Source organism: Haliotis cracherodii, unplaced genomic scaffold, assembly GCF_022045235.1.
Source record: "Haliotis cracherodii isolate W230 unplaced genomic scaffold, xgHalCrac1.p SCAF_2, whole genome shotgun sequence".
NCBI lineage: Eukaryota > Metazoa > Mollusca > Gastropoda > Lepetellida > Haliotidae > Haliotis > Haliotis cracherodii.
In genome coordinates this window covers 24,683,428-24,696,975 of record NW_027266275.1, presented here as the reverse complement: position 1 = coordinate 24,696,975, position 13,548 = coordinate 24,683,428, and the positions used below count along the sequence as shown (strand labels likewise).

General features: G+C 37.1%; 1 protein-coding gene across 2 annotated transcripts in view; it reads right to left on the bottom strand.

Moving 5' to 3' along the window:
• LOC139467870 (multidrug resistance-associated protein 1-like) overlaps nt 1-12,375 on the bottom strand; it is an 86,164-nt gene extending 73,789 nt beyond the window's left edge. For both annotated transcript variants that reach the window (XM_071249388.1, XM_071249387.1), the window contains exon 1: nt 12,310-12,375. In XM_071249388.1, the coding sequence (XP_071105489.1) occupies nt 12,310-12,363 (54 nt within the window). In that variant the 5' untranslated portion in view covers nt 12,364-12,375. The remainder of the gene's footprint in view (nt 1-12,309) is intronic.
• Between the last annotated feature and the right edge of the window lie 1,173 nt (nt 12,376-13,548).

Here is a 13,548-nt window from a genome sequence, read left to right as displayed (position 1 = left end):
ATCCCTACTCTGCAGTGTCACCAGGTCATGATATCCCCACTGTGACCAGGTCATGATATCCCCACTGTGAAGTGAAGTGAGTATGGTTTTACGCTACTTTTAGCAATATTCCAGCAATATCACGGCGGGGGACACCAGAAATGGGCTTCACACATTGTACCCATGTCGGGGAAAGGAACCCGGGTCTTCGGCGTGACGAGCTAACGCTTTAACCACTAGGCTACCCGACCGCCCCTATCCCCACTGTGATCAGATCATGATGTCGCCACTCTGCAGTGTGACCAGGTCATGATATCCCCACTGTGACCAGGTCATGATGTCGCCACTCTGCAGTGTGATCAGGTCACGACATATCCGCTCTGCAGTGTGATCAGGTCACGACATATCCGCTCTGCAGTGTGATCAGGTCACGACATATCCACTCTGCATTGTGATCAGGTCACGACATATCCGCTCTGCAGTGTGATCAGGTCACGACATATCCACTCTGCATTGTGATCAGGTCACGACATATCCGCTCTGCATTGTGATCAGGTCACGACATGTCCGCTCTGCATTGTGATCAGGTCATGACATATCCGCTCTGCATTATGATCAGGTCACGACATATCCGCTCTGCAGTGTGACCAGGTCACGATATCCCCACGCAGCAATGTGACCAGGTCATGATATCTCCACTCTGCAATGGTGTGGTCATATCAGTTTATTGTCACCGTGCATTCCATGGCATGCATGGCTGAGATTAATTTACATATGTATTTGGCTAGGAGGATTAGCATTATTGATTAAAACATGGATGCATTGGTCCTGGCTGCTGCTTCAATGGCAATGTACATATCACCACACTCACCATGTCCTAGTAATGTAATTTCTGTTTGTTCTGGAACCAGCTTCGGCATTTTTAATCTGTACAGTTTTCAATTTGTACCAACAGATCCAGAAGTTTCCAATTATCCTTAGGCCTGTGAAGATCCGGGATAGAATAGGTCTTCAGCAACCCATGCTTGCCATAAAAGGCGACTATGCTTGTCGTAAGAAGCGACTAACGGGATCAGCTGGTCGGGCTCGCTGACTTGGTTGATGCATGTCAACTATCCCAATTGCGTGGATCGATGCTCATGTTATCAATCACTGGATTGTCTGATCCAGACTCGACTAGTTACAGACCGCCCTCATATAGCTGGAATATTGCTAAGTGCTACGTTAAACAACAAATAAACAAGCAAACAAACAATTATCCTTTGTTCATGTGAATAGTTTTCAAAAAGGTTCCAGCATTCTGCATGATTCTGCATCAGCAGAAGGAATGGTGTATTCCGAGGTTTTAAAGTCAGATCATTCAACGTATATCATGGCTTACAAAGGAAATAGAAAATTGTATTTACTCACAATGTCACAGATCAGATATGAGTCATTTTCAAAAGATGTAACTATTTGAGTTTCCAAAATTACAAAATCCAATGGTTGATATAATATCTTTTTTTGGTTTAAATGGAGTAACAAATATCTGAAGCTGTCAGTAACATCAAATGGAAGTCTTAATGATGCTTTTTTGAAAGAAGAATAACCAGTTACCATAGCAACTGAAACTTGGCTTGTCTTTCCATAACAATGTTTGTGTGAATTATTTTGGTTTGAAATTCATGAAAATGCAAAAAGCACATACGAAACATATTTATTTCTTCATATTTTTGTTTATTAAACTAGAAGTGAGGATGAAGGGCATTTATTTAGTCTCTTAATGACCAATATGTACTCAGTGTCAATTCTATGAAATACTGTTACCCCTTCAACATCAATATTATGATTTCTATATTTTCAAGATTTCTTGGAGGTTTTTTATTTGATAAACAAAGATAAACTGTGATCAACTTATGTCTCATTGCGGAAACTAAAGACATATTAAGATATATATATTTTTTAAATGAGTGCGTTATAGGAAAGACATGCATGTTACAGGATTGACTATATTTGTTACAGAAAAGACATTGCAAATTCATATCATCAATATGAAAAGAGTGGTAAAGATTATCTTAAATGTTTCTCATGTACATAATAATGCTTGCAAAAGAAATACCAGTCATTATCTTTTTCAGTTATATTGATAAATTTATTCCAACTTTTTAAAGGATAAATTCTAAAATATGTTACAGTAAGGACAAAGGTTTGTTACATGACAGAACAAATTACCATACAATGACATTTTAGATCACCAAGCAGTTTCCGCATTTTTACTGTAATAGCAAATGTGTTACTTTGAATAACAATGCACATGTTTGTTATATTTATATTTTTAAATGATTAATATGAAGAATGTTACCTATGACCTACATTATAACTGTTACAGAAAAGACCTAAGACGTTACAGTACTGACAATGTGAAACAAAGTTTTGGTCAGCCTAGTTAGTTCACTATCATAAGTAAACAAAGGTTTACCAAACAGGGGTACCACTAGATATAGTTATTGTTATATTTCCATCTCATTGTGAAATCTCCAGACTGATGTGATAGAAGACAGTTATGGTGAAGACAACATTTTGTTACATGAAAGACATTTAGAGAATAGTTTTCATGTCTTTTTATGGTTTCTATGATCAACAATCAAATCCAAAGTTTTTGAGGTTGAGTATTAATTTTACTAATATTGTGAAACACTGAAAGTATTTGGTAAAAGAATTGTGGTATACTTGAGACAATAAAGACTTGGTCAACTTGTAGAATGAACAATTCAGAAAATGTCAGAAAACACATGACCTACAATTAGAACACAACTTTCAACTGCAAGTAAGAATCTAAACTACAACCTGCAATGCAACACTTGAAACATCAAGCCATCTAAGAAGAAAGTTGAAAGATTATAGCTGTCTTCCCAAGACATTATACCCCTTCATAGTGGCTTTTAACTGTAGACCAAATGTTATTGTCAACCTCACAATGAGATGATTCTGGAGTCTTCTGTGACTTTGGGATGATTGTCTCCATCACTAGCCTCCTCATCTTCAGCCTTCACCTTCTCTCCATCACTAGCCCCCTCATCTTCAGCCTTCACCTTCTCTCCTTCACTAGCCCACTCATCTTCAGCCTTCACCTTCTCTCCATCACTAGCCTCATCTTCAACCTACACTTTCTCTCCATCACTAGCCCCCTCATCTTCAGCCTTCACCTTCTCTCCTTCACTAGCCTCTCATCTTCAGCCTTCACCTTCTTTCCATCTCTAGCCCACTCATCTTCAGCCTTCACCTTCTCTCCATCACTAGCCTCATCTTCAGCCTTCACCTTTTCTCCATCACTAGCCTCTTCATCTTCACTTTCTCTCTATCTCTAACAGCATCTTCAGCCTTCACCTTCTCTCCTTCACTAACCACGTTTGGGGTAGATTGTGTGTAGTGGTCTGTTCAAAACATTGGCTAAAGTGTGAATTTGGCAGATTCCCATAAAAGACTTGTCCCTCTTCACTTTGAGGGTTTTGAGTCGAAATATGCTTTGGACTATGTTGTCTGTGAGACAAGTTCCTGGAACATATATGTCAGAATACTGAGCATAATGACGTGGCAAGTTATGTCCCTTTACACTGACATCCTTCCTTTATGCCTTGAGACTGGAAATTTCCATCAAGATCTTTGGCTTCATTGGCAACAAGTTCAGAGACTACTTTCACTGTCATTTCTGCTGCTCTGTCAATTGTCCCAAAAGCAAGTACACTGCCACATGATGGTGAGCAGTTACCATTTGATAACATAGTACAAGGATACAGCTCGCCATTTGTCATTGCCATGGTTAATTTAGTTGTACAGTTCCACTTTGGAGTTGCTTTGTATTCCAGTCAAGCAAACATTGCTATTCAGTAAACCTTCATGAAATCAGCATTAGTGAATTTCAAATTATTTTCATGATGTAATGAAATCTATACATTGTCATACTTGAGTGTTTGTCTTTGCCAACAAAGACCTTTTCAGAAAATAAAGAAGCGTAGAGAGTTGAATTTTAGTGCAGTGAAGAAATGTTTTTCTCCAAAACTCGTATTCTAAAACTTGTTTGACCTTTTAAAATAGAAAATACCCATAAGCTATTAGGTACTTCATGATCACTGCCATGATTCTATATTAAATGTAAAGTTTGTCTTTTCTATAACCATGGTACCATATTAACTCCGAAATCATAAACACTTATTTTAGCAAGCTTAGGAACAAGTAACTAAAATCTCATTGATCCCTTTAGTACAATATATCATCAAACATAACAGAGAGTAGTTACTTTGATTCTGATTGTCTTATGGAAATGTAGAATGTCATTACTGAAGCAAAACTGTCTTTGCCGTAACACATTTCTTATAACAATTAGGTGTTTCAATAATTTTGCATAAAATGATGAAGTGCAAGTTTATCCTACAAACTGCCTGATTGAAATAATTAATTAGAATATTGAAAAAGAACAGAGTAATTTACTTTGCTTCTTTATAACTTTTCAATTGCAAAATGTCATTACAATAACAAAATATGTCTTTACTGTAACACATTTCTTATAAAAACCATATGTTCTGACAATGTTGCTCAAAATGATAAAATACAGCTTTGTCTTTCAAACTGCTGAATAAAAATATTCAGTTGGAATGTTGTAAAAGAACAGAAAGTAATAGTTTTCTTACTTTATAGCTTATTAAGTGAATAAAGTCATTACCATAACAAAATCTGTCTTAGCTGTAACAAAATTTAGTGTTACAGGAAAGACTGTTACAGGAAAGACAAATCATTAGATAAAAAATTATATTGACTAATTAATGGTCCCTTCATGAAGCTGAATGTTCACACAATTTTCTGTTCATGAATCGGCACATAAACTTGGATCTTGAAATAACTATTTTGCATCTGTTCCATTGAATTATAGCGTTATGGGAAAGACATGAAATGAAAATACTCATCATTTCCTTACCTTTTTGGTTAACTTTTAGTGCTTATTTGTCTCCTGGTGCACATGGCACATCACACTCCTATTGTATAGGAAATGGTACTAGGCATGACAGAAAGTACTGATATCCTTGCATTGGGGATCATTGATTATTCCAAAGTTTTATTAAGTGTTACAGGAAAGACACAAAATCTAAGGACGGTGTTATATATGATTATTATTCAGGAATTATATCAGTTAGATTGAAATCATACACTGAAATTCCTAAATGAATCTCGTTTTTATAAGATAACCACAGTAATATTATATATATGCCAATATTTATAAAATGACAGTTTCTCAAATTTGAAGCTAAATGCACTGGGACAGCCAAAAATGCACTTTTTACCCATTTAAAACGCATCAAAAACACATAATATGACACAATGATTGAAAATAACCATTTTACTAGATGCATTATTTTGCATGTGATAATCTATACAAATTGCAATGTCAATATATTTTTTTAAATTTTTTTAATGGGTTCAGACAGAAATAGTGACATCTTTTGAAAATGACTCATATATGACAAGGAAGATAATACTGTCCACATTCATTTTCCATGTTTGCTTATGACAATCAGGAAGACATAAATAAAAAAAATTGGATTCCAGTTCAAAGCTTTTTTAATTACCGTCTTCGACATAATCAAGCACCCAGGGCACTCTCAAAGTTAGAAATAGGGGGCTCTTATTAGAATATTATTTTGGTGAAACAAACAGGGCTAAACATGCTAAAGGATAAATTTTGTGGTTTATATGAAGTGTTTATAAACACTAGGGTTGGGAATTGGACCAAAAAGTGTATTGTGATATATTGTAATATTTCAAAAACATATTGCAATATTATTGCAATATATTGGGAAATAATTTATACCAAGAGAAAAGCTTTTTTTCATATCCCTTTGACAAATATTGATATGAAAGCTGCAATGTTAACAATTTGGTCAAAATTATGAACCAATTTTAATAAATTGTACTATTATTTTTATCTACAATCAAATAAAGAGTATGAAGCATTTGTGTTGTCTTTGTTTTGATTTAACAAGGTAAGACTATACATCATGGCATATACATGTCAGTCACAGTTTGAATAATGAGGGAAAAACCGATACGCCAAAAACGTATGAATTTGTATTGCAATATACCTGTATACCGATAAAACCGCACATCCCTAATAAACACCAGATATATTTTTCCAGAATTTAATTGCCCATAATTAAGGGCGCACATAACACACGAGTGCGTTTTAAACGTGAAGTCTTGTGCATATTGATCAATCGGAAGGGGTGCTAATTGGGATTGTACACTGGCCAATATGTTAGCAAATATCACTGTGGGCGCTTATTCGAGTGGGGCGCTTATTACGTTGAATACGGTAATGCTGTGCTTGCATATCACACTTTTGAATATTACTCAGAACTTGTTCCCTTGCCTGACTTTTACCAGCAGTGAATGCTCAATGACCCATCATTGTTTACCCAAATACTATTCTCCATACTATCATAGCCTCTGCCCTGTGAAGATCTGGTCTAGAATTGGCCTCCATGCTTGTCATATGAGGTGGCAAACAGGATCGGGTTGTCAGATTGCGTAGACTGATGCTCATGATGTCAATCACTTGGCTGTCTGGTCCAGCACTTGATTCATTGCAGAGCACCGTCATATATTGGTATGGAATATTGCTGATTATGGTGTTAAACAAGAAACAAATAAACTATCACTGTTACTCCAAAAAGCACTTAGTTATACTTTCAATACAATTATTATACAAAACATTATATTCCATGTCACCATTATATAAAAATGCAAAAAATGGAAATTATAGAGAATTTGATATTCTAAATATTTTCAATTACAACATGTGATGTTAATCTACAAGTACCTCTAAGAATGTAACGTTTGCCACACTTATCGCCCACTGCTAGGCAACGACTACTACTATGTCCAGCGTGACATCACTAGTACCATGGCCCTGTAAGAAATGGCTGAACCTCACAAGTCTCACTGTTGTTTCTGTATGTTTGCATGCTCCCCAGTAAAAGTGCATGTGAGTGAAGCCGATACATAACACAATGGACTACAATATTATATTCTCACAACAACAAAATAACCTGAAGAATCTTAAGTTTGTTTTAATTCCCATTTCTGTGATTTGTTTTGTTTGTTGTTTAACATGTTTAACGCCGCACTCAGTAATATTCCAGCTATATGACAGCGGTCTGTAAATAATCGAGTTTGGATCCAGTGATTGACACCATCAGCATTGATCCACGCAATTAGGTTAGTGAGTTGGGTTTTAATGCCGTTTTTAACAGTATTTCAGTTATATCACGGCGTGTCAGCTTAATGTGGTAGGAAAGCCCGAAATGATGCAGGTGTCAGACGTTTACCACTTCGGTGAAACCCACGAGCACGGGTCGTCGGGTATGGTGCTGACAAACATAGAAACATAATCGGGGCGAACCGGTTCGAACCCACAATCAGACGCCTCAGACAACTGGGCCACCCGTACACCCCACCCCCCCCCCTTAAATTAGGATATGATGACAAGCATCAACCAAGTTGGTGAGCCTGACCACCCGATACCATTAGTCACCTCTTGTGAATCAACTAATAATGCAGAAAAGACCTTAAGACCAACATAATGGTGCTGAGCATCACCAATACCATGTTTTACATAGATGTCATAATCATTCATCAGGCTCACGACTATTTTTCTTCAAAATTATTTACCAAAAATCCATAAATTAAACATGAACCTATTACCGTGGCCTCGTGTTTTATTATTTACCACGTATGTGTGTTTTCTCATCTGATGTGGGTGCCAGTGAGGTGGCCTATAGTTATAGACACAAATCTTTGGTCATGAAGAAGATGCTGGTTCAGATCTCGCTATGGGTACAAAATGTGCAGCTCATTTCAGGAGTCCATTGCAGTGCTGGAATACTGCCACATTTGGGGGACTACTCCCACACTCATTCATTATGGGTATTGTGTAATACTTCCTGTGATTTCCTGGTCTAAATATCCCCTGTATAACTGCTGCCTAACAAAACAGGAACTGAACTCAGGAAAGTCTTCATCATATCTGTATGCCCATATGTCACAAACACACAAACAAAATCCCACCGTTAACCTTATAACTACAGATTTCAAGGTGTACATAAATTTCAGTGCCACTCTCAAATTATTGGGCATTTATCATATCGACCACTACTCTCTTGTATCATTACGGTTTGCCATAGGCTTGAACATAATCTTCGCTCGTCAAGCCGAAGACTCGGGTTCGATTCTCGACATGGGTACAATGTGTGAAGCCCATTTCTGGTGTCCCCTGCCGTGATATCGCTGGAATATTGCTAAAAGCGGCCTTATACCAAACTCACTCACTCACTGATTGAACATAATCACCATGTAACACCTTGTATATCTACAAAATACCGTAAAGTTTGGCTTTCAGTAAATTTAGTTACAAATCATTGCACTATGACATCAGAGGATCCAGATAAACCAATCAAATCATCACATCGCTAGTGAATTCAGTCATCGGCTGCAGTATTCAAACTTCAAGGTACAATCCATTTTTGAAATGGGAGAAGTTTTAAGGAAAGAATCAACATTAGAGATGAATGTAGAACAATTTCCATTTTTGAACTTTTTAAGTTTATTGTATTAAAGTTTAAACAGATAAACATTGTTTGAGAGTTTTCTAGCGCTAGTAATATTGCTGTCATTTGAAAATACACCATGGGTTAGTAGTACCAGCTACCTCCCTTGCCTTGACAAAGTGGATGGCGATTTGAGTGTGGTAATAATATGCCTTGTAATTTGAAGGCATCACAGAAAGGTAAAGGTGCCAATAAAGAATTACGTCCCTTTGAGTTACCGTTCTTTTCACACATGGCAAATAAACCCCTAAACACCCAGTAATCTGAATGCAGCATTGAAATTTGCGTACAACTTGAAATCTGATGTTGCATCCGGACCTATTAACATATATGATAAATATTAGGGCCATTACAATTCACTCGCGTATTCGGTGAATCAAACCGTATCCATTCATGAATTGAATTCGGTATTGGTGGCCACTAGAATCAAGTATTTATGAATATGCAAATATGTGCATTTACATACCCTGTACCTAAAAACATCCATAAGAACATATGATATGCATAGATTTCTTTAAAGACAACACTCTTATAATATTTAATTTGACAGAAATTTGGTCACTGGTCATTGTAGCATTTGAGCAGATACTAAGACGAAGTACCTGGACAAGTGCAGTATATAAATTTATAATATAGATAATTAACAAACCATGTCAAATAATTTATGTTGCTCATGTTTCTCGTCACGATATGGCTGAAATATTGCCAATGTGACATTACACTTTAACTCACTCACTCACTTTTAATTTTTCACTGAATATAACAAATAATACATCAACTGCTGACTTATTGTTGTATTCATGAATTAATATTCATATTCATTACCCCATATTCGTGATATGAATCGTATTCGCCTCATAGGGTATTCGTTGCAGCCCAAATAAATATCAATGAATGCTTACTGGTCCTAATCCATTTTTATTTTTAACAGTCATGCGGAACAGTACATCAGTCAGTATTTTCATGACAATACACAGCGCTATTCAGTGAGTGAGTGGGTTGGGTTTAACGCCGCTTTTAACAGTATTCTAGTTATATCATGGCGTGTCAGCTTAATGTGGGAGGAAAGCCCAAAGTGATGCAGGTTTCAGACGTTTACCACTTCGGTGAAACCCACAAGCACGGGTATGGTGCTGACAAACCTAGAAACATAATCGGGGCAAACCAAGATTCGAACCCACAATCATAGGTTTCTGGCGTGTCCAGGGGACGCAACTCTGCACAGCGAATCGCGGCACCTTAGACGACTTGGCCACCCGTGCCCCACCAGGATTCGAACCCACAATCATAGGTTTCTGGCGTGCCCAAGGGACACAACTCTGCACAGCGAATCGGGGCGCCTTAGGCGACTGGGCCACTCGTGCCCCCCAAGCCCTATTCAGCTATTAAGAATGACAAAGAACATTCTTGCTGCTTCCAATATAAATTTCCATTTCTATGAGAACATATGTGTCTACAGTGTCTACAGCTAGAGAACTGACTTTCAGCTACCTGCACCGTCAAGCTCAGGTCATGTACTATGATAATGTAGGTAGGATAGGTTTACTAATTGAATCAGCCTGTAACAGGGCTACAGATTAGCTGCGTATTTGCATAAAATACTCCCCAAACATATTCAAAACCCAATTACTTTCATTTACGTTGTGTACAGAAACGCATGCATTAAATAAAAAACTAAAATGTATAAAACATCACACATAAACACTAAATGAAGATTTTTCAGCATGCGTACAACAGAGCTAATTTCCAGAACACAATCAGAGCTAATTTACTTTCTGAGTCAAGCCCATATTTAGAACCATCAGATCTATATACATCATGATACATCTAAAACATTATTTCATTTTTTGGGAAATCTCAAAATGTTTACTCATTTTGAGAAAAACCCAATAGAGTGATGAATAGATGAAAGAAAAAATATTGGTTACTCAATGAAAAATGTCATAACCCAATTAAATTAGAAACCTTTAAGTAAAACCTCAATGGCTCAAAAAGTTATCGGGAGCTGTTTACGTTGAAGTATTCCCTTAATTAACTAACTTATTCTATCATATTTTTCGTGACATAGATGGTTTACTTTTAACAATTGCAGAAAATGTTAATGAAACTGGTTGTTGATTTTTAATTTTGATATCAAATTGTTTACTTGATCTCTAGATATTGATAAAAAGAAGCCCTGAATGTACACACATAGTGAGAAAGTGGCAATAAGTGTTGCACTTGTGCCCAATCTCATTGTCGTTTTGGAAAATAAAATATGTTTAAGTACAAAAATATTAATCAGATCCTATAAAGTTAATGTGTGTATTTGTGATCTATTTTAAAGTTAAACCATTACATTTGACGTAATAAGCGCCCAGGGCGCTCTCAAAATTAGAAATGGGGAGTTCTTATTTGAATATTATTTTGGTGAAAAAAACAGAGTTGAAAGATAAATTTTGTGGTTTATGTTGACTCCAGAATTTAATTGCCAATAATAAAGGAGGATATAACACACTAGTATGTATAATATGCGAATAGGGGAAGGAAGGGGTGCTAATTGGGATTGTTCACAAGCCAATATATTAGGAAATATCACTGTGGGCGCTTATTAGAGCGGGGCGCTTTTTACGTCGAATACGGTACATATCATTTCAAATTTGTTCCATAGAGACGAACCATAGATAAAGCCAAGTGTTTGTTCCATACCACTGCACTGAGTCAACTGGGCACATGGGTGCCAATTCTATACATAAACATAACATGCACTTTAAGTATAACATTTGACAGCATCATATGTATAATATTTACATCAGAAATGATCAGTGAGGATATAACATGATACAAATCTGTCTCCATCTTATTGCTTGACTCATTCTTTACTCTCACAGCGAGTTAAATCTGTGAGGAGTTATTTTGCCAAATGCTGAAATACATGTACTGATTGCAGTACTTGACAGGTTGTTGTTGTGACCGGTCTATGCAAACATAAATGCTCCAAAGGACACACAAGGCAAATGATATAACAGCTGACTGGCACTATCAGATCACTGACTGACATTCATTATTCTGAACACCAGTAAGCTAAACAAATTGAAGAGTGAGCCAATGACAGGTCTGATTCGATGAGACAGGAAACTCCAATCTTTTTTCTATGCATCTGCTACTGGTCAAGTAGGATGGATGTTGGCAGCAGGGTGCTTATCGGCTTCTTTGGGGAATTTCTTTGTGCGTTTTTTCCCGACAGCATGGAGCCACATTTGGTCGATTTTAACACTTTTTATCACTTTAGCAATCACTGCCCATGGGATTCAAACCAGAAGTAATGATACTTGTTGCCGTATCATAATCATAATCATAATCATAAGGTTCAAATCCGGGGTGTATAAAACAAGTTTCAGAACGATGTTCAAGTGGCCACAAAGGAAAACAAAGATTAAACATATTTCTTCACATCAGCTTTTCACAAAACATGTGAAACAACTTTGCCTGAGATTATCGAGTACCTATGTCACAGGTCTTGGCCATAAACTCTGTCAACATAAAAATAAGCCACCCAATAACAGCATTGAATCCTGAAAAAAGTCCTCAGCGATTGCATAGCCGGTGAACTCTCACCCGTTAAGTGTGATTGGAGTGATATAAACCGTAACGTATATATATGACACCCTACCAGTCTTCGCAGTGTATGCTGTAAATCTAGCTGGTAACTCACCCACAAGAGATCATCACAGAGAGCGAAAGTGGCAGGCGGAGACGTAGCAGCCATGCTTGCTGGTGCTGTAGCGGGCGACAACTCTTCCGTGATTATACGCGCGTATTTCACAACCGCTAATGATTACTAGAATGTGCGGTTTCCGCATACCACGATAGTAAATTTGCTGAGTCACTTCGGGTTGCAAAGGTCATGTGAACAATGAGGTTACTGGGTTTATGCAATATAAACACACATGCGTTATCTAATGTTAAATATGACTGAAAACGGGTTCACAAGCTTAGGCCAATGCGATGATAATGATTGTTACAGCCTACTAAAATATTGCTGTAAAGAGATCAGCCTCGAGGTTAGGATATGGGATTAGGAGCTCCTTTCACTTTTTATAAATTGTAACAACTGAACTGTAGGACATCATGGGCATAAAGAAAAGAAAAAGCAACAATTTTCAATAACAAAAAGAGGAAGCAACATCTTTATTGATATATATATCAGATGTACAGACGATTAAGTGCACACATGTCCCAAGCATTATTGTGGGGGGGGGGGGGGGGGGGGGGGGCACGGTAAATAAACTAACAACATATGCAGCGACCTGTGAATGATGAGTTGAAAGTAGATCATTTCAAATCATACATCACGCTGCTCATATAGATGCACAGCTTGCAGGTGGTTTATAAAACATATTTATAGATTTATGTATTTCATCCTTCCATAACATATATCAGCTAATATCATCATAAACATTTTGTCTATACGTAAAGTCATGTCCACAACTCCCTCGTTTACCTACTGGGTAGATTTCTTTTATCCAGAGACCATATGGTCTCTGTTTTATCTTTTGGAAATTAACAAATGGACTCTATCTTTCTAATCAGCATCCATGACACCGTGTCAACGGATTCGACGGAGACAATTTTGCTCTGTTTTTGTAGTAGTGTTAGTCAGTTTATGTGAGTAGCGTCAGTCAGTTTATGTGAGTAGTGTCAGTCAGTTTATGTGAGTAGCGTCAGCCAGTTTATGTGGATAGTCACTCCAGTTTATATGAGTAGTGTCAGTCCAGTTTTGTGAGTAGTGTCAGTCAGTTTATGTGGATAGTGTCAGTCAGTTTATGTGGATAGTGTCAGTCCAGTTTATATGAGTAGTGTCAGTCCAGTTTATGTGGATAGTGTCAGTCAGTTTATGTGGATAGTGTCAGTCCAGTTTATATGAGTAGTGTCAGTCCAGTTTATGTGAGTA